A 27,509-nucleotide genomic window follows, 5' to 3' on the forward strand; every position below is an offset into this window, starting at 1 on the left:
GCCATTTCTGTTCCATGTGTTTTTCTCCAATTACACAGCCATTTTGGTTGTATGGACAAAACAAACGTATCAATGATGTTTTTCGTTGACTAGATTCATTTATAGTTCATGACTCTTTCCCACCTGTTTTGTGTGTAGTCTGCCTCTCTGCTTTCGTACGCAAAGCCTTCGTCATAGGTCCAGTGCAAAAGCAAGAAGTGGCTTTTTCCCCTTAGGCCACTGGGCCTCTTGCGCACAGTGCTTTGTGTAATTTCAGCCTGAAAGGTCACATGCACGCGCAGGCAAGAATGATTCACTGACAGTCTGATGCACACAAAAACCCACAACCACAGCTATCCAAAGTTTGTCCGTTCTATACTAACTTAGATCTTGTGGTCATTATTGCTTTGAACAAACCATCCTTGAATTTGTGGAACATCCAACTTAAATATAGCCCATTGAAGAAGACCCAGGTGGGACTTGAAGCCAAAATCTCCAGCGCCGGATGCTGATGCCTTATCCATTAGGCCACTGGGCCTTGTCTGGCATGCTTTTCCTTTGATCAGTAATATGCCTTCAAGGGGTTTCTAACGCTCAAACAACTACACTTTCGTATTTCGACGCCAGGTCGTGGTCCGTCTTTGAGATGGGCTTCACTGAATTTGTGGCGCCCTCCCGAAAGTCTTAATGTAGAAGAGGCTCGTTGGTCTGGGGGTATGTTTCTCGATTTGGGTGCGAGAGGTCCCGTGTTCAAATTCCTGACGAGCCCGGGGATTTCAGAAAGAGCAGCAAGGTTGGATCCTTCCTTTTGCAGCACTGAGCCAAACTCAAAACTGTCATATTTTTGAAACCCTTATTACTGCTTGTGTTCATCTGTACAACAACATAGCCAAGATTCAGCCAGATGACAAGGGCTTATTTCCTTGCACAGAACGTACTCAGAATCGCTGCCTGCCAGGGAGTGTGGCTCCCTAACGACAAACGCTTTCTATTAAAACTAGTGCCTTCCCATTCTGTAAGAGGCCAGGATTCAGTGACTCTACAAGTGTACGCAAGTAGCCGAATCTTTAGTCAGTCAGGCTCGTTTGTCTAGGGGTATGATTCTCGCTTTGGGTGCGAGAGGTCCCGGGTTCAAATTCCAGACGAGCCCAGCAGTTTCAGAACAAGCAGCCAGTCCGATGACAAGCGTTTATTTCCTGCACAGAATGTACTCTGAATCGCTGCCTGCCAGAGAGTGCAGCTCCCTAAGGACAAATGCTCTTATTAAAAATAGTGTCTGCTCATTCTGTTTGAGGCCAGTGTTCGGTGACTGTACAAGTGTACCCAAGTAGCCACACCCAGCGTCAGGCAGGCTCGTTGGTCTAGGGGTATGATTCTCGCTTCGGGTGCGAGAGGTCCCGGGTTCAAATCCCGGACGAGCCCTCTCACCTTTAGTATGAGTTCAAGGGTTCTCTGACTCTGTATGCAATTGCATCTGATACCACAGGAAATCTTCTTAATTTTTTTTTTCTTTTTTTAAGCTGGGTGATAAAACAAATTGTGCTCTTCTTGGTGTATGAAAGGCATTGTTTTCCCTTAGAAGTTGACGGAGAAGAAAGCTCATTCTGACGGGGAAGACAGCTCATTCTGACGGAGAAGAAAGTTCTTTCAGAAGCTCAAGCCCGCTTGAATGAGTCCAGTCAGAAGCGAGACTTGCTGAAGTTCTCTCTGGAGCAGAGACTCAGTGAGTTGCCCAACAATCAACCTAAGGGCAATCTGATTATGGTGGAGTTAGTCATGTTGACCTCCCCACCTCTCAGCCCCTGCCAAAGCATCATGTTTTCAACCACTTCATAGTCTGGCCATTTACTTTTTTTTATGCAATTGCATGTGATACCACAGGAAAATATTCTTCATTTTTTTCTTTTTTTAAGCTGGGTGATAAAACAAATTGTGCTCTTCCTGGTGTATGAAAGGCATTGTTTTCCCTTAGAAGTTGACGGAGAAGAAAGCTCATTCTGACGGAGAAGAAAGCTCATTCAGAAGCTCAAGCCCGCTTGAATGAGTCCAGTCAGAAGCGAGACTTGCTGAAGTTCTCACTGGAGCAGAGACTCAGTGAGTTGCCCAAAAATCACCCGAAGGGCAATCTGATTTTGGAGGAGTTAGTCATGTTGTCCTCCCCACCTCTCAGCCCCTGCCCAAGCATCATGTTTTCAACCACTTCATAGTCTGGCCATTTACTTTTCTTTATCAACCACTTCATAGTCCGGCCATTTACTGCAACCCACATAGTACTTGACGTCACGTTCTGCAGCATCAGAGGCTGATGCTTTGGCAAAATGTAACTTTTTTCGCAGGTCTGTAGATGCTGTAGTGGGATTCAAAGCATTTTAAATCGCTCTTAACTGAATTACCCGTGTCTCTTTTGCAGAAACGCTAAGCACAGGTATACTTGTTGTTCTGTAGAGTTTCTTTGAACAACTTTTCATTGACTTTTTGCAGCATCAGCTTAGAGCTAGCGCAACAAGCACGCCCTAGTAACAGCCTCCCTAGGTAGGAGGCTGATGCCTTTTAGTTCAAAGTCAAGCCTACGGCATAGCCTATATGCGGCGGTTTACATTTAGAGCCCGCCATTTCTGTTCCATGTGTTTTTCTCCAATTACACAGCCATTTTGGTTGTATGGACAAAATCAAACGTATCAATGATGTTTTTCGTTGACTAGATTCATTTATAGTTCATGACTCTTTCGCACCTGTTTTGTGTGTAGTCTGCCTCTCTGCTTTCGTACGCAAAGCCTTCGTCGTAGGTCCAGTGCAAAAGCAAGAAGTGGCTTTTTCCCCTTAGGCCACTGGGCCTCTTGCGCACAGTGCTTTGTGTAATTTCAGCCTGAAAGGGCACATGCACGGGCAGGCAAGAATGATTCACTGACAGTCTGATGCACACAAAAACCCACCACTACAGCTATCCGAGGTTTGTCCGTACTATGCTAACTCAGATCTTGTGGTCATTATTGCTTTGAACAAACCATCCGTGAATTTGTGGAACATCCACAGGCCACTGGGCCTTGTCTGACATGCTTTTCCTTTGATCAGTAATATGCCTTCAAGGGGTTTCTAACGCTCGAACAACTACACTTTTGTATCTCGACGCCAGGGCGTGGTCCGTCTTTGAGATGGGCTTCACTGAATTTGTGGCGCCCTCCCGAAAGACTTATTGTAGAAGAGGCTCGTTGGTCTAGGGGTATGATTCTCGCTTTGGGTGCGAGAGGTCCCGGGTTCAAATCCCGGACGAGCCCTCTCACCTTTAGTATGAGTTCAAGGGTTCTCTGACTCTGTATGCAATTGCATGTGATACCACTGGAAATCTTCTTCATTTTTTTTCTCTTTTTTTAAGCTGGGTGATAAAACAAATTGTGCTCTTCTTGGTGTATGAAAGGCATTGTTTTCCCTTAGAAGTTGACGGAGAAGAAAGCTCATTCTGACGGAGAAGAAAGCTCATTCAGAAGCTCAAGCCCGCTTGAATGAGTCCAGTCAGAAGCGAGACTTGCTGAAGTTCTCTCTGGAGCAGAGACTCAGTGAGTTGCCCAAAAATCACCCGAAGGGCAATCTGATTATGGAGGAGTTAGTCATGTTGTCCTCCCCACCTCTCAGCCCCTGCCAAAGCATCATGTTTTCAACCACTTCATAGTCTGGCCATTTACTTTTCTTTATGCAATTGCATGTGATACCACAGGAAATCTTCTTCATTTTTTTTCTTTTTTTAAACTGGGTGATAAAACAAATTGTGCTCTTCCTGGTTTATGAAAGGCATTGTTTTCCCTTAGAAGTTGACGGAGAAGAAAGCTCATTCTGACGGAGAAGAAAGCTCATTCAGAAGCTCAAGCCCGCTTGAATGAGTCCAGTCAGAAGCGAGACTTGCTGAAGTTCTCTCTGGAGCAGAGACTCAGTGAGTTGCCCAAAAATCACCCGAAGGGCAATCTGATTTTGGAGGAGTTAGTCATGTTGTCCTCCCCACCTCTCAGCCCCTGCCCAAGCATCATGTTTTCAACCACTTCATAGTCTGGCCATTTACTTTTCTTTATCAACCACTTCATAGTCCGACCATTTACTGCAACCCACATAGAATTTGACGTCACGTCCTGCAGCATCAGAGGCTGATGCTTTGGGAAAAAAGAACTTTTTTCGCAGGTCTGTAGATGCTGTAGTGGGATTCAAAGCATTTTAAATCGCTCTTAACTGAATTACCCGTGGCTCTTTTGCAGAAACGCTAAGCACAGGTATACTTGTTGTTCTGTGGAGTTTCTTTGAACAACTTTTCATTGACTTTTTGCAGCATCGGCTTAGAGCTAGCGCAACAAGCACGCCCTAGTAACAGCATCCCTAGGTAGAAGGCTGATGCCTTTTAGTTCAAAGTCAAGCCTACGGCATAGCCTATATGCGGCTGTTTACATTTAGAGCTCGCCATTTCTGTTCCATGTGTTTTTCTCCAATTACACAGCCATTTTGGTTGTATGGACAAAACAAACGTATCAATGATGTTTTTCGATGACTAGATTCATTTATAGTTCATGACTCTTTCCCACCTGTTTTGTGTGTAGTCTGCCCCTCGGCTTTCATACGCAAAGCCTTCGTCGTAGGTCCAGTGCAAAAGCAAGAAGTGGGTTTTTCCCCTTAGGCCACTCGGCCTCTTGCGCACAGTGCTTTGTGTAATTTCAGCCTGAAAGGTCACATGCACGCGCAGGCAAGAATGATTCACTGACAGTCTGATGCACACAAAAACCCACAACCACAGCTATCCAAAGTTTGTCCGTTCTATACTAACTTAGATCTTGTGGTCATTATTGCTTTGAACAAACCATCCTTGAATTTGTGGAACATCCAACTTAAATATAGCCCATTGAAGAAGACCCAGGTGGGACTTGAAGCCAAAATCTCCAGCGCCGGATGCTGATGCCTTATCCATTAGGCCACTGGGCCTTGTCTGGCATGCTTTTCCTTTGATCAGTAATATGCCTTCAAGGGGTTTCTAACGCTCAAACAACTACACTTTCGTATCTCGACGCCAGGTCGTGGTCCGTCTTTGAGATGGGCTTCACTGAATTTGTGGCGACCTCCCGAAAGTCTTAATGTAGAAGAGGCTCGTTGGTCTGGGGGTATGTTTCTCGATTTGGGTGCGAGAGGTCCCGTGTTCAAATTGCTGACGAGCCCGGGGATTTCAGAAAGAGCAGCAAGGTTGGATCCTTCCTTTTGCAGCACTGAGCCAAACTCAAAACTGTCATGTTTTTGAAACCCTTATTACTGCTTGTGTTCATCTGTACAACAACATAGCCAAGATTCAGCCAGATGACAAGGGCTTATTTCCTTGCACAGAACGTACTCAGAATCGCTGCCTGCCAGGGAGTGTGGCTCCCTAACGACAAACGCTTTCTATTAAAACTAGTGCCTTCCCATTCTGTAAGAGGCCAGGATTCAGTGACTCTACAAGTGTACGCAAGTAGCCGAATCTTTAGTCAGTCAGGCTCGTTTGTCTAGGGGTATGATTCTCGCTTTGGGTGCGAGAGGTCCCTGGTTCATATCCTGGACGAGCCCGGCAGTTTCTGAACAAGCAGCTAGTCCGATGACAAGCGTTTATTTCCTGCACAGAATGTACTCTGAATCGCTGCCTGCCAGAGAGTGCAGCTCCCTAAGGACAAATGCTCTTATTAAAAATAGTGTCTGCTCATTCTGTTTGAGGCCAGTGTTCGGTGACTGTAGAAGTGTACCCAAGTAGCCCCATTCAGCGTCAGGCAGGTTCGTTGGTCTAGGGGTATGATTCTTGCTTCGGGTGCGAGAGGTCCCTGGTTCAAATCCCGGACGAGCCCTCTCACCTTTAGTATGAGTTCAAGGGTTCTCTGACTCTGTATGCAATTGCATGTGATACCACAGGAAATCTTCTTCATTTTTTTTCTTTTTTTAAGCTGGGTGATAAAACAAATTGTGCTCTTCCTGGTGTATGAAAGGCATTGTTTTCCCTTAGAAGTTGACGGAGAAGAAAGCTCATTCTGACGGAGAAGAAAGCTCATTCAGAAGCTCAAGCCCGCTTGAATGAGTCCAGTCAGAAGCGAGACTTGCTGAAGTTCTCTCTGGAGCAGAGACTCAGTGAGTTGCCCAAAAATCACCCGAAGGGCAATCTGATTTTGGAGGAGTTAGACATTTTGTCCTCCCCACCTCTCAGCCCCTGCCCAAGCATCATGTTTTCAACCACTTCATAGTCTGGCCATTTACTTTTCTTTATCAACCACTTCATAGTCCGGCCATTTACTGCAACCCACATAGTACTTGACGTCACGTTCTGCAGCATCAGAGGCTGATGCTTTGGCAAAATTTAACTTTTTTCGCAGGTCTGTAGATGCTGTAGTGGGATTCAAAGCATTTTAAATCGCTCTTAACTGAATTACCCGTGGCTCTTTTGCAGAAACACTAAGCACAGGTATACTTGTTGTTCTGTAGAGTTTCTTTGAACAACTTTTCATTGACTTTTTGCAGCATCGGCTTAGAGCTAGCGCAACAAGCACGCCCTAGTAACAGCCTCCCTAGGTAGGAGGCTGATGCCTTTTAGTTCAAAGTCAAGCCTACGGCATAGCCTATATGCGGCGGTTTACATTTAGAGCCCGCCATTTCTGTTCCATGTGTTTTTCTCCAATTACACAGCCATTTTGGTTGTATGGACAAAACAAACGTATCAATGATGTTTTTCGTTGACTAGATTCATTTATAGTTCATGACTCTTTCCCACCTGTTTTGTGTGTAGTCTGCCTCTCTGCTTTCGTACGCAAAGCCTTCGTCGTAGGTCCAGTGCAAAAGCAAGAAGTGGCTTTTTCCCCTTAGGCCACTGGGCCTCTTGCGCACAGTGCTTTGTGTAATTTCAGCCTGAAAGGGCACATGCACGGGCAGGCAAGAATGATTCACTGACAGTCTGATGCACACAAAAACCCACCACTACAGCTATCCGAGGTTTGTCCGTACTATGCTAACTCAGATCTTGTGGTCATTATTGCTTTGAACAAACCATCCTTGAATTTGTGGAACATCCACAGGCCACTGGGCCTTGTCTGGCATGCTTTTCCTTTGATCAGTAATATGACTTCAAGGGGTTTCTAACGCTCGAACAACTACACTTTCGTATCTCGACGCCAGGTCGTGGTCCGTCTTTGAGATGGGCTTCACTGAATTTGTGGCGCCCTCCCGAAAGACTTATTGTAGAAGAGGCTCGTTGGTCTAGGGGTATGATTCTCGCTTTGGGTGCGAGAGGTCCCGGGTCCAAATCCCGGACGAGCCCGGGGATTTCAGAACGTGCAGCAAGGTTGGATCCTTCCTTTTGCAGCACTGAGCCAAACTCAAAACTGTCATGTTTTTGAAACCCTTATTACTGCTTGTTTTCATCTGTACTACAACATAGCCAAGATTCAGCCAGATGACAAGCGCTTATTTCCTTGCACAGAACGTACTCAGAATCGCTGCCTGCCAGGGAGTGTGGCTCCCTAACGACAAACACTTTCTATTAAAACTAGTGCCTTCCCATTCTGTAAGAGACCAGCATTCAGTGACTCTAAAAGTGTACGCAAGTAGCCAAATCTCTTGTCAGTCAGGCTCGTTGGTCTAGAGGTATTATTCTCGCTTTGGGTGCGAGAGATCCCGGGTTCAAATCCCGGACGAGCCCAGCAGTTTCAGAACAAGCAACCAGTCCGATGACAAGCGTTTATTTCCTGCACAGAAAGTACTCTGAATCGCTGCCTGCCAGAGAGTGCAGCTCCCTAAGGACAAACGCTCTCATTAAAAATAGTGTCTGCTCATTCTGTTTGAGGCCAGTGTTCGGTGACTGTACAAGTGTACGCAAGTAGCCACACCCAGCGTCAGGCAGGCTCGTTGGTCTAGGGGTATGATTCTCGCTTCGGGTGCGAGAGGTCCCGGGTTCAAATCCCGGACGAGCCCTCTCACCTTTAGTATGAGTTCAAGGGTTCTCTGACTCTGTATGCAATTGCATCTGATACCACAGGAAATCTTCTTAATTTTTTTTTTCTTTTTTTAAGCTGGGTGATAAAACAAATTGTGCTCTTCTTGGTGTATGAAAGGCATTGTTTTCCCTTAGAAGTTGACGGAGAAGAAAGCTCATTCTGACGGGGAAGACAGCTCATTCTGACGGAGAAGAAAGTTCTTTCAGAAGCTCAAGCCCGCTTGAATGAGTCCAGTCAGAAGCGAGACTTGCTGAAGTTCTCTCTGGAGCAGAGACTCAGTGAGTTGCCCAACAATCAACCTAAGGGCAATCTGATTATGGTGGAGTTAGTCATGTTGACCTCCCCACCTCTCAGCCCCTGCCAAAGCATCATGTTTTCAACCACTTCATAGTCTGGCCATTTACTTTTCTTTATGCAATTGCATGTGATGCCACAGGAAATCTTCTTCATTTTTTTTCTTTTTTTAAGCTGGGTGATAAAACAAATTGTGCTCTTCCTGGTGTATGAAAGGCATTGTTTTCCCTTAGAAGTTGACGGAGAAGAAAGCTCATTCTGACGGAGAAGAAAGCTCTTTCAGAAGCTCAAGCCCGCTTGAATGAGTCCAGTCAGAAGCGAGACTTGCTGAAGTTCTCTAGTAGCAGAGACTCAGTGAGTTGACAAAAATCACCCGAAGGGCAATCTGATTATGGAGGAGTTAGTCATGTTGTCCTCCCCACCTCTCAGCCCCTGCCAAAGCATCATGTTTTCAAACACTTCATAGTCTGGCCATTTACTTTTCTTTATGCAATTGCATGTGATACCACAGGAAATCTTCTTCATTTTTTTTTCTTTTTTTAAGCTGGGTGATAAAACAAATTGTGCTCTTCCTGGTGTATGAAAGGCATTGTTTTCCCTTAGAAGTTGGCGGAGAAGAAAGCTCATTCTGACGGAGAAGAAAGCTCTTTCAGAAGCTCAAGCCATCTTGAATGAGTCCAGACAGAAGCGAGACTTGCTGAAGTTCTCTCTGTAGCAGAGACTCAGTGAGTTGCCAAAAATCACCCGAAGGGCAATCTGATTTTGGAGGAGTTAGTCATGTTGTCCTCCCCACCTCTCAGCCCCTGCCCAAGCATCATGTTTTCAACCACTTCATAATCTGGCCATTTACTTTTCTTTATCAACCACTTCATAGTCTGACCATTTACTGCAACCCATATAGTACTTGACGTCACGTTCTGCAGCATCAGAGGCTGATGCTTTGGGAAAATTTAACTTTTTTCGCAGGTCTGTAGATGCTGTAGTGGGATTCAAAGCATTTTAAATCGCTCTTAACTGAATTACCCGTGGCTCTTTTGCAGAAACGCTAAGCACAGGTATACTTGTTGTTCTGTGGAGTTTCTTTGAACAACTTTTCATTGACTTTTTGCAGCATCGGCTTAGAGCTAGCGCAACAAGCCCCCCCTAGTAACAGCATCCCTAGGTAGAAGGCTGATGCCTTTTAGTTCAAAGTCAAGCCTACGGCATAGCCTATATGCGGCTGTTTACATTTAGAGCCCGCGATTTCTGTTCCATGTGTTTTTCTCCAATTAAACAGCCATTTTGGTTGTATGGACAAAACAAACGTATCAATGATGTTTTTCGATGACTAGATTCATTTATAGTTCATGACTCTTTCCCACCTGTTTTGTGTGTAGTCTGCCCCTCGGCTTTCATACGCAAAGCCTTCGTCGTAGGTCCAGTGCAAAAGCAAGAAGTGGCTTTTTCCCCTTATTTCCGCTTGAATGAGTCCAGTCAGAAGCGAGACTTGCTGAAGTTGCAGCACTGAGCCAAACTCAAAACTGTCATGTTTTTGAAACCCTTATTACTGCTTGTGTTCATCTGTACAACAATATAGCCAAGATGACAAGGGCTTATTTCCTTGCACAGAACATACTCAGAATCGCTGCCTGCCAGGGAGTGTGGCTCCCTAACGAAAAACGCTTTCTATTAAAACTAGTGCCTCCCCATTCTGTAAGAGGCCAGCATTCAGTGACTCTACAAGTGTACGCAAGTAGCCGAATCTGTTGTCAGTCAGGCTAGTTGGTCTAGGGGTATGATTCTTGCTTTCGGTGCGAGAGGTCCTGGCTTCAAATCCCGGACGAGCCCAGCAGTTTCAGAACAAGCAGCCAGTCTGATGATAAGCGTTTATTTCCTGCACAGAATGTACTCTGAATCGCTGCCTGCCAGGGCGTGCAGCTCCCTAAGGAAAAATGCTCTTATTAAAACTAGTGTCTGCTCATTCTGTTTGAGGCCAGTGTTTGGTGACTGTACAAGTGTACGCAGGTAGCCCCATTCAGCGTCAGGCAGGCTCGTTGGTCTAGGGGTATGATTCTCGCTTCGGGTGCAAGAGGTCCCAAGGTTCAAATCCCGGAAGAGCCCTCTCACCTTTAGTATGAGTTCAAATTCTTCTCTGACTCTGTATGCAATTGCATGTGATACCACAGGAAATCTTCTTAATTTTTTTTTTCTTTTTTTAAGCTGGGTGATAAAACAAATTGTGCTCTTCTTGGTGTATGAAAGGCATTGTTTTCCCATAGAAGTTGACGGAGAAGAAAGCTCATTCTGACGGGGAAGAAAGCTCTTTCAGAAGCTCAAGCCCGCTTGAATGAGTCCAGTCAGAAGCGAGACTTGCTGAAGTTCTCTCTGGAGCAGAGACTCAGTGAGTTGCCCAAAAATCACCCGAAGGGCAATCTGATTTTGGAGGAGTTAGTCATGTTGTCCTCCCCACCTCTCAGCCCCTGCCCAAGCATCATGTTTTCAACCACTTCATAGTCTGGCCATTTACTTTTCTTTATCAACCACTTCATAGTCCGGCCATTTACTGCAACCCACATAGTACTTGACGTCACGTTCTCCAACATCAGAGGCACAACACGATTGTTAGCACAACACGCTAGTAAATCGCTAGCCTGTTAACGCGCCACCCGTGCGCTCAGTTATTTATTTATTTTTCTCTTGCGCGCCCGTCGCCTTCTGAGTTCATAAAAAGCCCAGGTGAGTAAGAATCAGTCAACAAATACAGTGAGTAATGTCTTGTCCTGTTATTGTAACCTGCACTTCATGTTACATGTTTAGCATAGCCTTCCCCGTCGGCAATATAGGGTTTATATGTGATAAATGCAAGGAGACAGTCAGGCTGACGGAGAAGATTTCAGAATTAGAAACACGAATCCAAACTTTAATTGAGGATAGTAAGTGTGCTAGAGCTTTAGATACTATTTTGGATGCGCCTAGCATAGTGAACCCTTTACATGATTCGGTTCCGGCTGAATTATTGCCTGTACAGCCAGGCAGATTGGTGACAGTGAGGGATCGCTCGAGTCGCGGATCAAAAAACCACTCTTCCGTTCCGATTACCACAACAAATCGATTTGCCCCACTCAGTGAAACACCCACTGAGAATTCTGTTGATTGTGCCCTGGTAATTGGCGATTCTATTACACGGAACGTGAAAATAGGGACACCGGCCAACATAGTCACATGTTTGCCAGGAGCCAGAGCGCCTGACATCAAAGCAAATTTAAAAGTGCTGGATAATGCTAATCGTAAATTCTCTGAGATTATTATTCACGTCGGCACTAATGATGTTCGACTTCGCCAGTCGGAGATCACCAAAATTAACCCTCTGGGGACGGATTGGGCGGTACCGCCAAAAATGGCATACTTTTACAAATGTGTAATTAACTTAAAAACTATTAATGATAGAGAGGTGCCGTCTTTTTTTGCCGTCTTCCTCAGATTCCGCTGAAAACAGTGATAACAAACTTACCCGGCTTGTATACACACTTCCTTGTTGCGCAATACCACTACGTCAAAGGCCAATGAAATCGATGTTGTTTGGCAGATTCACGAGCAACAACCAATGGAAAATTGCCGATGGAGGAATATTTTTCTTACCCAATCAGAGGAAGGTTACCATGACGTATTCTAGCAAATCGGAGGACTCTGTAGCCTCGCCAGGGGTGATATACTATTACGCAAACAGCGTTGAGTGGCAGAGACTACAGAAAGCGAACGGACGGGCCGTCGAGTATAAACAAGGCTTTACGGAGCGCGAGCACACAGAGATATGAGAGAGAGACAGAACAATTATAATATATTTATATATACACATACAATTATAGCATTATTTATTGTTTTAGCACTTTTATGATGGCAAGCAGTAAACGATTTACGGTGGAACAAGCTCTGGAACAATTACTGGAGAGTGACGAGGAGAAACCATTGCTTAGAAAATTCTAAGCATTCCTAAGGAAAACGCCTGGGACTATTTGTAAATAAAGTTAAATTTTTCATTGTTCTTTACACATTTTTTTAACAATTACACATGTCTGTCAAGCAAAGGCTTTGACAAATATATTTTTTGTTCAAAAACTGTTCACTATTGTTGTGTGATGTGTGATTTTCAGAAATAAATGCCAAAAATCGAATTTCCGTTTTTGAAATTCTCTAGTTTATTGTACATTTTCACTCATACTTCCTTTATAAACATATTACATGCGTGCCTCTGTTAGCTTAGGGTCTTCTGCATCCATAGATACCAAACACATGGTGTTCCATCTCCATTACATATAGTTTATAACCCCAAATATAAAAATAGAGAAAACGGACCAAAAAGAGCTAGTCCCCAGAGGGTTAACATTAAAGAGGTGTTTGAACTCGCAAGTACGATGTCAGGCACTGTAATTTGCTCTGGCCCCCTTCCTGTTCGAAGGAGTGATGAGATAGTTAGTAGATTGTGTTCACTCAATGGCTGGCTGTCTAAGTTGTGTCCGCAAAATAATATAGAATTCGTAGACAATTGGAAAAGTTTTTGGGGCAAACCTGGCCTGTTGAAAAGAGATGGTATTCATCCCTCCTGGGATGGTGCTGATCTTCTCTCTAGTAATTTGGCTCATAGTCTTAGAGATAAAACATGACAATCTGGGGCTCAGGTCAGGAAGCAGACAAACTGGCTAAACCAACCGTCTGCTAGCGGCCTCCCGTCACCAAGGTCAGATAAATCCCATCACATAGAGGCTCTTTCACCTAGATATCATCATATAGAGACTGTGTCTGTTCCCCGAATTTGGAAATACAAAAAACTTCCAAACCTATCTAAGCTTAAAAATTTAATTGATGTTCAACAAGTAAAAAACAGATATAATACAGATGAGAAAACGATAAATCTTGGGTTGCTGAATAGTCGATCCCTTACTTCAAAAGCACTTATTGTCAATGATATGATTTCAGATAATAACCTAGATGTGCTGTGTTTGACAGAAACCTGGCTAAAACCAAACGATTACATTACTTTAAATGAGTCCACCCCGCAAGATTACTGTTTATAAACATGAAACTCGTCCGAAAGGCAAAGGGGGAGGTGTTTTGCTATAATTTATAGTAATATTTTCAAAACCACTAATAAATCTAGTTTTAAATATAATTCTTTTGAAGTGTTGGTGCTTAATGTAAAAATATATAGTGTAAACGATAAATGACGTTTGAGAATTCTGCTGGCTACTGTATACAGGCCCGCAGGGCACCATAAAGACTTTATCAAAGAATTTGCTGACTTTCTATCAGAATTAGTATTGGCTGCAGATAAAGTACTAATTGTTGGTGATTTTAATATACATGTAGATAATGAAAAAGATGGATTGGGATTGGCATTTAAAGACATTGTAAACTCAATTGGAGTTAGACAACACGTGTCAGGACCTACTCATTGTCGTAATCATACTCTAGATCTAATATCATCACATGGAATAGATGTTGATGCCATTGAAATACTGCAGCAGATCGAGGACATCTCAGATCATTATCTAGTCTCATGTAAATTACATTTAGCCAAGGCTGCAAAGCCGACTCCGTGTTATAAATATGTTAGACCTATCACTTCTGCCAAGAAAGATTGCTTTATCAATAATCTTCCTGATCAGTTTCATCATCTCAGCATCCCAGATAGCTTAGAAGAACTCGATATTGCAACAGAAACTTTTAACTCTCTATTTTCCAGCACTTTAGACACAGTTGCTCCGCTGCGCTTAAAGAAGATTAAAGAAAATAGTCCAACGCCGTGGTACAATGAGCACACCCGGGCCCTTAAGAGAGCAGCCAGAAAAATGGAGCGCAACTGGAAGAAAACAAAACTAGAGGTATTTCGGATTGCATGGAAGGAGAGCTCGATTGCTTACAGAGAGGCTTTTAAAGCTGCTAGATCTGCTTATTTTTCAACCCTATTAGAAGAAAATAAACATAATCCTAGGTATTTTTTTGAAAAAGTGGCTAAACAAAAAAGTGAAAAAGAAAATTTATTTGAAAAAGTGGTTGCGTCTCAATTAAACATACACTTAATTGAAAATAATCTATTTGAGCCTCATCAATCTGGGTTTCGGAAATTACACAGCACTGAGACTGCATTAGTTAAAGTCACTAATGACTTACTTATAGCCTCCGACTCTGGCTCCCTGTCACTTCTCATTCTCTTGGATCTTAGTTCAGAATTTGATACAATTGACCATGCACTATTACTTTATCGTCTTGAAAAAGTATTTGGTTTGTCAGAGACAGTTCTTGGCTGGTTCAAGTCATATTTTACTGACCGCAGTCAATTTGTTTTTATGGGTGGCTATAGGTCCAAAGTTGGTGCTGTTCATACTGGTGTCCCACAGGGGTCAGTATTGGGTCCCTTACTTTTTAGTATGTATATCTATCCACTTGGTCAACTATTAAGATCTCTTGACCTTAACTATCACTTTTATGCTGATGATACGCAGATTTATATCCATTCAAGACCGGATCAGCAAGTGGATGCTGCGCATCTTTCCAATTGTATTACTGAGATCAAGAGTTGGATGTCTAATAGTTTCCTGTCTTTAAATGGCTCTAAAACCGAAATTATGCTCCTTGGCTCTCCTCATCAACTGCGAAAGGCTGGGTCTCTCACTCTGTCAGTTGATGGTGTTGCCCTGGAGTTTCAAAGCAAACTAAAAACTCTTGGTGTCATATTTGATGCCACACTGTCTTTTGAGCCTTTTGTGCAGAATACGGTTAAGACATCCTTTTATCACCTCAGAAATATAGCACGTTTACGTCCTATGCTGTCCTTTACAGTTGCTGAGAGGTTGATAAACTCTTTTATCTTTTCACGTGTTGACTATTGTAATGGTCTCCTAGCTGGTGTATCTAAATCATCAATCGACAAACTGCAATATCTGAAAAATTCAGCTGCCAGAGTATTGACTGGGGTCAGGGCTAGGGATCATATTACCCCTGTCTTGGAGTCTTTGCACTGGCTCCCTGTCAGGTACCGTGTTGATTTTAAAATCCATATGCTGGCATATAAGGCTTTGCATAATCTGGCTCCTCAATACTTGACTGATCTTTTATTGCCTTATACACCATGTCGTAATCTGCGTTCCTCTCAGAGTGGTCTGTTGGTTGTTCCCAAGACGCGGCTTCGTTCTAGGGGTGATAGAGCATTTTCCTTCGCTGCTCCCAAGCTCTGGAATTCTCTCCCGGCTGACATTAGGGAAGCAAATACATTAGTGACTTTTAAATCTCTTCTTAAAACATTTTATTTTAGGATTGCTTTTATCTGATTACTTATTTTACCTGCTTATTTATTTTACCTGCTTATTTTTGTGTTTAAAGTGTGTTGCTTTTCTTTTCTGTTGTTATGTTTGTCTGTAAAGCGCTTTGAGAAAGCAAATTTTAAAGGCACTATACAAAATAAATGTATTATTATTATTATTATTATTATTATTAAACTAACGAAAAAGAAAGCTTCAAGCCCAGAAGTTTCCAAGAAACACAGCAGTAATGACTTTATGAATTTCTTCACTTATAAGATTGATAATATCAGAGACAAAATTATAACTATGCAACCGTCTACTACAGTATCGCATCAGGGAGTGCATTGTAGTCTGCCTGAGGAAAAATTTGATTCATTTGTTGCTATAGGAGAAGAAGAATTTTGCAAAATCGTTAACTCATCTAAATCAACAACTTGTATGTTAGACCCTATACCGACTAAACTATTGAAAGAGATGCTTCCAGAAGTCATAGATCCTCTTCTTAACATCATTAATTCATCTTTGTCTCTAGGATACGTACCAAAACCCTTTAAAGGGATACTCCACCAGTTTTTCTTATTAAACTATGTTATTCCCTTAAATAAGACGAGTTGATACATACCTCTCTCGTCTCAGTGCGTGCGCTATATCGCTCTGTATTGCCGCAAAACTATGTTAGCACTTAGCTTAGCCCATGCATTAAATATGGGCCAAGCAGAGAAGCGACCAAACACTTCCACGTTTTCCCTATGTAAACACAGTTACTCGAGTAGTGTAACTTGACCTGGGCTGGTGACACAAAATAAACCGTTGCGCTTTTCTAAGCGTTTAAAATTGATGGCTATATTGTATGGCGGAATACCATAACAAGTGCTTTTGAGCACTTCGACTTGGCGCAATAATATCTTCACTCGTGAAAAGTCCTCTTACCGGCTCCCGCTTCCTCTCCCCCTCCCTCTGACATTTCCGTCAATACAACCAACGTGACATGTGCCGGTAGTAGTAGTTCGAGCGGAGTTGACGAAGTAACAGGTTGTTGGAAGCTAGTTTGTGTACAATAATGGTTAAAGTGTGCATCGTAAAGGGTTGTGAAAATAAGGAGAATGTACATAGTGCTGTCATTTTTCACCGAATTCCAACACACCACATACAGCGGAGAGCTTGGTTAGCTGCTTTGAACAAGAATCCCAAAACACCATTGATGACTCTGAAGAAGTGGCGTGTTTGCTCCGAACATTTCACAAAGTTCGCAACAGTCACACTTGCACCACCAATTGCTGTTTGCCCGTGGTCTTTCGCCAGCTCCGGTCTGTTCTGGATCATATCTTTCTTGCCTCTCACGGTCCATAAGAGCTAATTCCTCCTCCGTGTACTCGGGTTCAAACAGATATGGCTCTGGGTCTTCTACAAAGAAGTCATAATCATCTACAAAGTCCGCCATTGCAAATGATCTGCAGTTTGCTAATAGCACAGGTAGTAAAAGTCACGTTGGTTGTATTGACGGAAATGTCAGAGGGAGAGGAAGCGGGTGCCGGTAAGAGGACTTTTCACGAGTGAAGATATTATTGCGCCAAGTCGAAGTACTCAAAAGCACTTGTTATGGTATTCCGCCATACAATATAGTCATCAATTTTAAACGCTTAGAAAAGCGCAACGGTTTATTTTGTGTCACCAGCCCAGGTCAAGTTACACTACTCGAGTAACTGTGTTTAAATAGGGAAAACGTGGAAGTGTTTGGTCGCTTCTCTGCTTGGCCCATATTTAATGCATGGGCTAAGCTAAGTGCTAACATAGTTTTGCGGCAATACAGAGCGATATAGTGCACGCACTGACACGAGAGAGGTATGTATCAACTCGTCTTAGTTAAGGGAATAACATAGTTTAATAAGAAAAACTGGTGGAGTATCCCTTTAAGCTGGCTATGATTAAACCGCTTGTTAAAAAAATGCAACTTGATCCTACAGAATTAGTCAATTACAGGCCGATCTCGAATTTGCCTTTTCTGTCAAAGATATTAGAAAAGGCAGTATCCTCACAACTGTGTTCCTTTCTTGAAGGAAATGCTATCTGCGAGGATTTTCAGTCCGGATTTAGACCGTACCATAGTACTGAGACTGTTCTTATTAAAGTCACAAATGATTTGCTTTTATCATCCGATCGTGGTTGTATCTCTCTATTAGTGTTACTTGATCTTAGTGCTGCATTTGACACCATTGACCACAACATTCTATTAAATAGACTAGAAAACTATGTTGGCATTAGTGGAATTGCACTAGCATGGTTTAAATCATACTTATCTGACCGTTATCAGTTTGTAGCAGTAAATGAAGAGATGTCTTATCGGTCAAAAGTTCAGTATGGCGTACCACAAGGCTCAGTACTAGGACCGCTGCTGTTCACTCTGTACATGCTACCGTTAGGAGATATCATTAGGAAACATGGAATTAGTTTTCACTGTTATGCTGATGATACTCAGCTCTATATTTCCTCAAAACCTAACGAAACTTACCAATTCAAAAAATTAACGGAATGCATAGCTGATATAAAAAACTGGATGACTAGTAATTTCCTACTACTAAATTCTGAAAAAACAGAGATTCTAATTATTGGACAAAAAACTTCCACACGCAATAACCTAGAATACTGTTTAACACTTGATGGCTGCTCTGTCAAGTCTTCGTCGTCAGTTAGGAACCTGGGTGTGCTCTTTGATACCAATCTCTCATTTGAATGTCACGTGTCTAGTATCTGTAAAAGCGCATTTTTCCATCTTAAAAATACATCTAAATTACGTCATATGCTCTCATTGACAAATGCGGAACATTTGGTTCATGCGTTCATGACCTCAAGGCTAGATTATTGTAATGCTCTACTGGGTGGTTGCCCTGTATGCTTAACAAACAAACTACAGCTGGTCCAAAACGCAGCCGCTAGAGTTCTTACCAGAACCAGGAAGTATGACCATATTAGCCCGGTTCTGTCAACACTGCATTGGCTCCCTATTAAACATCGTATACATTTTAAAATATTGCTGATTACTTACAAAGCACTAAATGGTTTGGCTCCGCAGTACTTGAGCGAGCTCTTAACCCATTATAGTCCTTCACGTCTATTGCGATCTCAAAATTCTGGCCAGTTGATAATACCTAGAATATCAAAATCAACTGCTGGCGGTAGATCCTTTTCCTAATTGGCACCAAAACTTTGGAACAATCTTCCTAACATTGTCCGGGAAGCAGACACAGTCTGTCAGTTCAAATCTAGACTAAAAACACATCTCTTTGGCTTAGCATACACATAACACATTATAGACTGCTATAATTCAATGTTAGGCTGCATAGTTTAGATCAGCAGGAACCAGGAACATTTCCCATAAATCCTGATGTACTTTGTACATCATAAGAAGGATGGCGTCTACGCTAATATTAGTCTCTCTGTTTATCCCGAGGTTTACCGCAAACTGCCGGATCCAGGCCACCACAGCTATCCGAAGTTTGTCCGTTCTACGCTGATTCAGATCTTGTAGTCATTATTGCTTTGAAAAAAACATCCTTGAATTGGTCAACCATCCAACTTAAACATAGCCCATTGAAGACGACCCAGGTGGGACTTGAACCCACAATCTCCAGCTCCGGAGGCTGATGCCTTATCCATTAGGTCACTGGGCCTTGTCTGGCATGCCTTTCCTTTGATTAGTAATATGCCTTCAAGGGGTTTCTAATGCTTGAACAACTACACTTTCGTATCTCGACGCCAGGTTGTGGTCCGTCTTGGAGATGGGCTTCACTGAATTTGTGGCGCCCTCCCGAAAAAACTTAATGAAGAAGAGGCTCGTTGGTCTAGGGGTATGATTCTCGCTTTGGGTGCGAGAGATCCCTGGTTCAAATCACGGACGAGCCCGGGGATTTCAGAACAACCAGCGAGAGCAGCAAGGTTGGATCCTTCCTTTTGCAGCACTGAGCCAAACTCAAAACTGTCATGTTTTTGAAACCCTTATTACTGCTTGTGTTCATCTGTACTACAACATAGCCAAGATTCAGCCAGATGACAAGCGCTTATTTCCTTGCACAGAACGTACTCAGAATCGCTGCCTGCCAGGGAGTGTGGCTCCCTAACGACAAACGCTTTCTATTAAAACTACGCAAGTAGCCGAAACTGTTTTCAGTCAGGCTCGTTGGTCTAGGGGAATGATTCTTGCCTTGGGTGCGAGAGGTCCCGGGTTCAAATCCCGGACGAGCCCAGAAGTTTCAGAACAAGCAGCCAGTCCGATGACAAGCGTTTATTTCCTGCACAGGATGTACTCTGAATTGCTGCCTGCCAGAGAGTGCAGCTCCCTAAGGACAAACGCTCTTATTAAAACTAGTGTCTGCTCATTCTGTTTGAGGCCAGTGTTCGGTGACTGTACAACTGTACGCAAGTAGCCCCATCCAGCGTCAGGCAGGCTCGTTGGTCTAGGGGTATGATTCTCGCTTCGGGTGCGAGAGGTCCCGGGTTCAAATCCCGGACGAGCCCTCTCAGCTTTAGTATGAGTTCAAGGGTTCTCTGACTCTGTATGCAATTGCATGTGATACCACAGGAACTCTTCTTCATTTTTTTTCTTTTTTTAAGTTGGGTGATAAAACAAATTGTGCTCTTCTTGGTGTATGAAAGCATTGTTTTTGCTTAGAAGTTGACGGAGAAGAAAGCTCATTCTGACGGAGAAGAAAGCTCTTTCAGAAGCTCAAGCCCCCTTGAATGAGTCCAGTCAGAAGCGAGACTTGCTGAAGTTCTCTCTGGAGCAGAGACTCAGTGAGTTGCCCAAAAATCAACCGAAGGGCAATCTGATTATGGTGGAGTCATGTTGTCCTCCCCACCTCTCAGCCCCTGCCAAAGCATCATGTTTTCAACCACTTCATAGTCTGGCCATTTACTTTTCTTTATGCAATTGCATGTGATACCACAGGAAATCTTCTTCATTTTTTTTTCTTTTTTTAAGCTGGGTGATAAAACAAATTGTGCTCTTCCTGGTTTATGAAAGGCATTGTTTTCCCTTAGAAGTTGACGGAGAAGAAAGCTCATTCTGACGGAGAAGAAAGCTCATTCAGAAGCTCAAGCCTGCTTGAATGAGTCCAGTCAGAAGCGAGACTTGCTGAAGTTCTCTCTGGAGCAGAGACTCAGTGAGTTGCCCAAAAATCACCCGAAGGGCAATCTGATTTTGGAGGAGTTAGTCATGTTGTCCTCCCCACCTCTCAGCCCCTGCCCAAGCATCATGTTTTCAACCATTTCATAGTCTGGCCATTTACTTTTCTTTATCAACCACTTCATAGTCCGGCCATTTACTGCAACCCACATAGTACTTGACGTCACGTTCTGCAGCATCAGAGGCTGATGCTTTGGCAAAATTGAACTTTTTTCGCAGGTCTGTAGATGCTGTAGTGGGATTCAAAGCATTTTAAATCGCTCTTAACTGAATTACCCGTGGCTCTTTTGCAGAAACGCTAAGCACAGGTATACTTGTTGTTCTGTAGAGTTTCTTTGAACAACTTTTCATTGACTTTTTGCAGCATCGGCTTAGAGCTAGCGCAACAAGCACGCCCTAGTAACAGCCTCCCTAGGTAGGAGGCTGATGCCTTTTAGTTCAAAGTCAAGCCTACATAGCCTATATGCGGCGGTTTACATTTAGAGCCCGCCATTTCTGTTCCATGTGTTTTTCTCCAATTACACAGCCATTTTGGTTGTATGGACAAAACAAACGTATCAATGATGTTTTTCGTTGACTAGATTCATTTATAGTTGATGACTCTTTCCCACCTGTTTTGTGTGTAGTCTGCCTCTCTGCTTTCGTACGCAAAGCCTTCGTCGTAGGTCCAGTGCAAAAGCAAGAAGTGGCTTTTTCCCCTTAGGCCACAGGGCCTCTTGCGCACAGTGCTTTGTGTAATTTCAGCCTGAAAGGGCACATGCACGGGCAGGCAAGAATGATTCACTGACAGTCTGATGCACACAAAAACCCACCACTACAGCTATCCGAGGTTTGTCTGTACTCTGCTAACTTAGATCTTGTGGTCATTATTGCTTTGAACAAACCATCCTTGAATTTGTGGAACATCCACAGGCCACTGGGCCTTGTCTGGCATGCTTTTCCTTTGATCAGTAATATGCCTTCAAGGGGTTTCTAACGCTCGAACAACTACACTTTCGTATCTCGACGCCAGGGCGTGGTCCGTCTTTGAGATGGGTTTCACTGAATTTGTGGCGCCCTCCCGAAAGACCTATTGTAGAAGAGGCTTGTTGGTCTAGGGGTATGATTCTCGCTTTGATTCTATGCGAGAGGTCCCGGGTTCAAATCCCGGACGAGCCTGGGAATTTCAGAACGAGCAGCAAGGTTGGATCCTTCCTTTTGCAGCACTGAGCCAAACTCAAAACTGTCATGTTTTTGAAACCCTTATTACTGCTTGTTTTCATCTGTACTACAACATAGCCAAGATTCAGCCAGATGACAAGCGCTTATTTCCTTGCACAGAACGTACTCAGAATCGCTGCCTGCCAGGGAGTGTGGCTCCCTAACGACAAACGCTTTCTATTAAAACTAGTGCCTTCCCATTCTGTAAGAGGCCAGCATTCAGTGACTCTAAAAGTGTACCCAAGTAGCCAAATCCCTTGTCAGTCAGGCTCGTTGGTCTAGAGGTATGATTCTCGCTTTGGGTGCGAGAGGTCCCGGGTTCAAATTCCAGACGAGCCCAGCAGTTTCAGAACAAGCAGCCAGTCCGATGACAAGCGTTTATTTCCTGCACAGAAAGTACTCTGAATCGCTGCCTGCCAGAGAGTGCAGCTCCCTAAGGACAAACGCTCTTATTAAAAATAGTGTCTGCTCATTCTGTTTGAGGCCAGTGTTCGGTGACTGTACAAGTGTACGCAAGTAGCCACTCCCAGCGTCAGTCAGGCTCGTTGGTCTAGGGGTATGATTCTCGCTTCGGGTGCGAGAGGTCCCGGGTTCAAATCCCGGACGAGCCCTCTCACCTTTAGTATGAGTTCAAGGGTTCTTTGACTCTGTATGCAATTGCATGTGATACCACTGGAAATCTTCTTCATTTTTTTTTCTTTTTTTAAGCTGGGTGATAAAACAAATTGTGCTCTTCTTGGTGTATGAAAGGCATTGTTTTCCCTTAGAAGTTGACGGAGAAGAAAGCTCATTCTGACGGAGAAGAAAGCTCATTCGAAGCTCAAGCCCGCTTGAATGAGTCCAGTCAGAAGCGAGACTTGCTGAAGTTCTCTCTGGAGCAGAGACTCAGTGAGTTGCCCAAAAATCACCCGAAGGGCAATCTGATTATGGAGGAGTTAGTCATGTTGTCCTCCCCACCTCTCAGCCCCTGCCAAAGCATCATGTTTTCAACCACTTCATAGTCTGGCCATTTACTTTTCTTTATGCAATTGCATGTGATACCACAGGAAAATATTCTTCATTTTTTTTTCTTTTTTTAAGCTGGGTGATAAAACAAATTGTGCTCTTCCTGGTGTATGAAAGGCATTGTTTTCCCTTAGAAGTTGACGGAGAAGAAAGCTCATTCTGACGGAGAAGAAAGCTCATTCAGAAGCTCAAGCCCGCTTGAATGAGTCCAGTCAGAAGCGAGACTTGCTGAAGTTCTCTCTAAAGCAGAGACTCAGTGAGTTACCCAAAAATCACCCGAAGGGCAATCTGATTTTGGAGGAGTTAGTCATGTTGTTCTCCCCACCTCTCAGCCCCTGCCCAAGCATCATGTTTTCAACCACTTCATAGTCTGGCCATTTACTTTTCTTTATCAACCACTTCATAGTCCGGCCATTTACTGCAACCCACATAGTACTTGACGTCACGTTCCGCAGCATCAGAGGCTGATGCTTTGGCAAAATTTAACTTTTTTCGCAGGTCTGTAGATGCTGTAGTGTGATTCAAAGGATTTTAAATCGCCCTTGACTGAATTACCCGTGGCTCTTTTGCAGAAACGCTAAGATCAGGTGTACTTGTTGTTCTGTGGAGTTTCTTTGAACAACTTTTCATTGACTTTTTGCAGCATTGGCTTAGAGCTAGCGCAACAAGCACGCCCTAGTAACAGCCTCCCTAGGTGGAAGGCTGATGCCTTTTAGTTCAAAGTCAAGCCTACGGCTTAGCCTATATGCGGCTGTTTACATTTAGAGCCCGCCATTTCTGTTCCATGTGTTTTTCTCCAATTAAACAGCCATTTTGGTTGTATGGACAAAACAAACATATCAATGATGTTTTTCGATGACTAGATTCATTTATAGTTCATGACTCTTTCCCACCTGTTTTGTGTTTCGTCTGCCTCTCTGCTTTCGTACGCAAAGCCTGCTTTTGGTTCTTTTATAATGTTAGGCATGCAGAGACATCAAGAATCAACATATGAATCCCAACAATGGTGACGATCAAGAAAGCTTTTTTGTGACTATTAGCTTGTTTTGTGACATTCAGGGGCGGTTTCCCGGACAGGGTTTAAATTAAGACAGGAGTAGGCCTTAATCTAGAATAGTTAACCGTGACTTAAAAAATGGCTTTCTGTAGCACAGATTAAGTACAGATTAGTTACACCTGGACTATGGAGTCCTGAACTAAAATAAACCAGATTAATTTAAAACCAACTGTACTAATCTGAATTAGCATGACAGAGGTTGCCTATAAAACATGGAATGAACCAAGAAAAGCTAAAATTTGCATGGAACTGAGAGAAGCAAATACAAGGAAAACAATGGCATCAGAAAAATACTACAATCAAAAAACTTTACTAGACAAGAGAAAATTATTTTCAAGCAAGCTACATAAACTGCACATATCAGCTATGGAATAAAAGAAAGAAAATGTAAATACATTTTTTTACAAACATTTGTGATCATATTTACCAGGGGTGCCATTAATATATATATATATATATATATATATACTAGTAATATATCTGTCTTCTTTGAAACACACTGTTAATCTGAAGTTAAACCTGCCTCCTGGTAGGTTTAATTTGAGCCTCAATTTGGTCCTGGGGTAACTCCAATCTTCCTCCAGGAAATCAGTTTATTAAACTCTTGACTAAACTAAATCTAGGACTATTTAAAGCCATGACAGAGAAAGCGGATTTCTGTTAATCTGGTTTAAAGGGCCATTTAAGTCTAGGACTAGGTTTTATCTCTGTCTGGGAGACCGCCCCTCAGAGTTGATCTGATTTTTCGTTTAATTGTCACCATTGTTGAGATTCATATGCTGATTCTTGATGTGTGTGTGAGTATACATGACTGTGTCAAATTATTTTCTGCATAATGACTTCATAAAATCTTTCAGAGTATCACAGCAGAACAGATGTTTCTGCAGGATGATTGGCTTAAAAAATAACCAATTTAGTATTTAAATAATTTAATCAGAGATTAGACTCTGGTATCAATGAATTGCTATAATAAACATATATTGGAAACATACAGATAAATCAACAAAAGAAAAACTTTAGTTAAAGAGTCAAGAGACTACCTAAACCATGATACTGGTTCCCTGGCACGTGATCACCATAACGATGACCACAAACTTTATTATTTTCAATAAAACATCAACATGTAAACCTCTGTTAATTCTCAATAAATACCTTAGTACGAGAGAAATAAAGTCTGGATTGTAATAAGTGAAAATGCTGAGATCTTGAGAGATCTGGTACCAACACTGAGAATAAGTACCAACACTAAAACCTATTCAGACCCAGTGCAGGGCCAGTTATAGGTTAGTAGCCTAATTAAAAATCCTTGAACATACAAATGTGTGTGGAATTAATGAAATATTAAGCTATAATCTGAGCGTTCTACTGACAAAAACAGTTTGGGAACCTCTGGTCTAATTGAAGCCGAGGAAAGGAGCGGGTTACAAAAGAACAAGTGCTCAGAGTTGTGTGTTGCTTGTAGACTGAGAGAGAAAAGCCTGTCGATCGCCCCCTGGAGGAGAAACACAGAATGACAAGGCTGAGCTGTCCTTAACCACACAGAAAGCAGACAGAAGCCAGAGAGAAAGCAGCATGAAAGACAAATAAATTAAGCAATTGAATTGAAAAGGATAAAGGAAAAACCGTGGGAGCCGAGCCCTGAAGTGTATTAGTGAATTGATAAAGCAAAAGCTTACAGCACCTGGTATTCCCAGGCGGTCTCCCATCCAAGTACTAACCAGGCCCGACCCTGCTTAGCTTCCAAGATCGGACGAGATCGGGCGTGTTTTTTTTAGTTTTTTTTTTAGTTTTTATTTTATTTTATTTTTTTAATTACATTTAATACATTTACATTAATTTTGTAATAGGAATCGATTTACAAGACATTAAAAGTTGTTATTACAGAAAATATTCATAAAATCCCCATCTCCTCTTTGACACATTCATAACAGATTTAAAACAAGAATTAAAACAAGACCAGTTCGTCCCCTTTTGCCAAGTAAAAGTGCTTTTGTTTAAAAACACATTTGACATCTTTGGTAAACATTTTGTAAAATTCCCCCATCTTGTTCTCCAATTTAAAATAATTGTACAACATTTTCATATAATCTTCCACCATCTGTTTAAAAAGCACCCATAGATTTAGAATAAAATCTCGGTTTCTTGCTACATTCCTTCTTTTCCATATTGCTTTTTTCGCCAAGATTAAAAACAAATTCACAAGCTTCCTATTTTCTTTGTTTTCTGTCATTCCCAGCATAAAAAATCTTTTCCATTCAGTCACCTCTTCATTTTCCCTTAATTCTTTAACAATTTCTTTCAGTTCATTAAAAAATGGGTTCAGCTTTTCACAGAATAAAAACAGATGTAAAATCCCTTCATCTTCTTTTTTACAAACTTTACATTGGGCATTTGTTTCTTTCTGCATTACACACAATCTCATTTCTGTATAAATCACATTTTGTCTAATAAAATAATCTAAACATTCTAAATTCACATCCAACCATTTCCATGTTCTATTCTTCCATATGTCTTTTTCTTCAATTCCATTAAAATTCCTTAGCCAGACCTGGTTGGCCACAGGTTTTTTAAAAACTCTGTTTATAAAAAAATCATAAAACATTTTCACAGTGCCCAAATTAAAATCCACCTTCTTGTCTTTAAATTTTAAAAACACAGTAATTTTGTTTTCTTTTTCTACTTTCTTGCTAATCTCATCTAGCCATTGCCTTGGGATTGCTTTCTTGACATCTTCATACTGTTTTTTTAAAACCATCACATTAAAATCCTCCTTCCCTTCCTCCATCGCATCCATAATCACTTGGAGTGGTAAAAATCCCTCTTTCAACTCCCATAAAACATCTCTCACTTTTACAATCCCCACTTGTAACCACTTCTTAAAATAGATATCCCGCTCGTGTATCTTTATTTTGTCATTTAAAAACAGAGGCTGATTTAAAATCCCTTCCCGCCCCTCTGGATTAAAATCCACCTCTGTTAAAAAAAGCCTCCAAGCATTTAAAACCTCTTTATAAAACTGTGGAATCCCCTCTATCATCCAAATTTTCAACTTCATCCATAAAATGTTTTCCCCAAGGTTAAAATTCCCACATTTATTTAAATAAAAACCCATCATTGTCTTCCATTCAGCTCTATTCTTGTCATCCAAATATTTCCTAACCACTTTTACCCTCATGCTTTTCATCTTTTGTTCCACATCAACTAAACCCATCCCTCCCTCCTCTGGTTTTCCTATCAGCGTATAATACTCTATCCTTGGAGGCTTTTTTCCCCATAAAAATTCTAAAGTACTCTTTTTTATTCTCTTAAAAACCCAGTTTGGTAATGGCATCACATGTAACTTGTACCACATCTTTGATACCATTAACATGTTTACAGTGTTGTGGCAAAAATTCTGTTAAACATCATCACTGCGTAAGAGACACTCAGAGTCAAATTAATAAAAAGAAAAGTATTTATTCTTGCAAGAATAGGTTCAGTCTAGTACACAGAAGTTACGCTGTGCAAGAGAGTGACACCCAACAGGAAGATATGAGACAGCCTTT

General features: G+C 42.3%; 1 protein-coding gene and 10 non-coding genes across 11 annotated transcripts; 10 read left to right on the forward strand and 1 right to left on the reverse strand.

Annotated features, from left to right (window-relative positions):
- Positions 1 to 1,329: 1,329 nt before the first annotated feature.
- On the forward strand, positions 1,330 to 1,401 carry trnap-cgg (transfer RNA proline (anticodon CGG)). Its single transcript has one exon. It is a non-coding gene; the product is annotated as a tRNA-Pro (tRNA).
- A 1,781-nt stretch (positions 1,402 to 3,182) lies between these two features.
- trnap-ugg (transfer RNA proline (anticodon UGG)) lies at positions 3,183 to 3,254 on the forward strand. The gene has a single exon. It is a non-coding gene; the product is annotated as a tRNA-Pro (tRNA).
- Positions 3,255 to 7,204: 3,950 nt separating this feature from the next.
- trnap-ugg (transfer RNA proline (anticodon UGG)) lies at positions 7,205 to 7,276 on the forward strand. Its single transcript has one exon. It is a non-coding gene; the product is annotated as a tRNA-Pro (tRNA).
- Positions 7,277 to 7,585: 309 nt separating this feature from the next.
- Positions 7,586 to 7,657, forward strand: trnap-ugg (transfer RNA proline (anticodon UGG)). Its single transcript has one exon. It is a non-coding gene; the product is annotated as a tRNA-Pro (tRNA).
- Positions 7,658 to 7,857: 200 nt separating this feature from the next.
- Positions 7,858 to 7,929, forward strand: trnap-cgg (transfer RNA proline (anticodon CGG)). Its single transcript has one exon. It is a non-coding gene; the product is annotated as a tRNA-Pro (tRNA).
- Positions 7,930 to 10,292: 2,363 nt separating this feature from the next.
- On the forward strand, positions 10,293 to 12,886 carry LOC143745696 (uncharacterized). The gene is made up of 3 exons (XM_077237760.1): positions 10,293 to 10,325; positions 11,254 to 11,590; positions 12,609 to 12,886. The coding sequence occupies exons 1-3, from the start codon at positions 10,293 to 10,295 to the stop codon at positions 12,884 to 12,886; spliced, it is 648 nt and encodes a 215-aa protein (XP_077093875.1).
- A 6,232-nt stretch (positions 12,887 to 19,118) lies between these two features.
- trnar-ccg (transfer RNA arginine (anticodon CCG)) lies at positions 19,119 to 19,191 on the reverse strand. Its single transcript has one exon. It is a non-coding gene; the product is annotated as a tRNA-Arg (tRNA).
- A 500-nt stretch (positions 19,192 to 19,691) lies between these two features.
- Positions 19,692 to 19,763, forward strand: trnap-ugg (transfer RNA proline (anticodon UGG)). Its single transcript has one exon. It is a non-coding gene; the product is annotated as a tRNA-Pro (tRNA).
- Positions 19,764 to 19,963: 200 nt separating this feature from the next.
- Positions 19,964 to 20,035, forward strand: trnap-cgg (transfer RNA proline (anticodon CGG)). The gene has a single exon. It is a non-coding gene; the product is annotated as a tRNA-Pro (tRNA).
- A 1,749-nt stretch (positions 20,036 to 21,784) lies between these two features.
- Positions 21,785 to 21,860, forward strand: trnas-uga (transfer RNA serine (anticodon UGA)). Its single transcript is given in 2 exon segments — positions 21,785 to 21,820; positions 21,825 to 21,860. It is a non-coding gene; the product is annotated as a tRNA-Ser (tRNA).
- A 581-nt stretch (positions 21,861 to 22,441) lies between these two features.
- trnap-cgg (transfer RNA proline (anticodon CGG)) lies at positions 22,442 to 22,513 on the forward strand. The gene has a single exon. It is a non-coding gene; the product is annotated as a tRNA-Pro (tRNA).
- The last annotated feature ends 4,996 nt before the right edge of the window (positions 22,514 to 27,509 follow it).

This window comes from Siphateles boraxobius, unplaced genomic scaffold (assembly GCF_051911475.1).
Source record: "Siphateles boraxobius isolate OS27281-9 unplaced genomic scaffold, OSU_SipBor_1 1, whole genome shotgun sequence".
Lineage (NCBI taxonomy): Eukaryota > Metazoa > Chordata > Actinopteri > Cypriniformes > Leuciscidae > Siphateles > Siphateles boraxobius.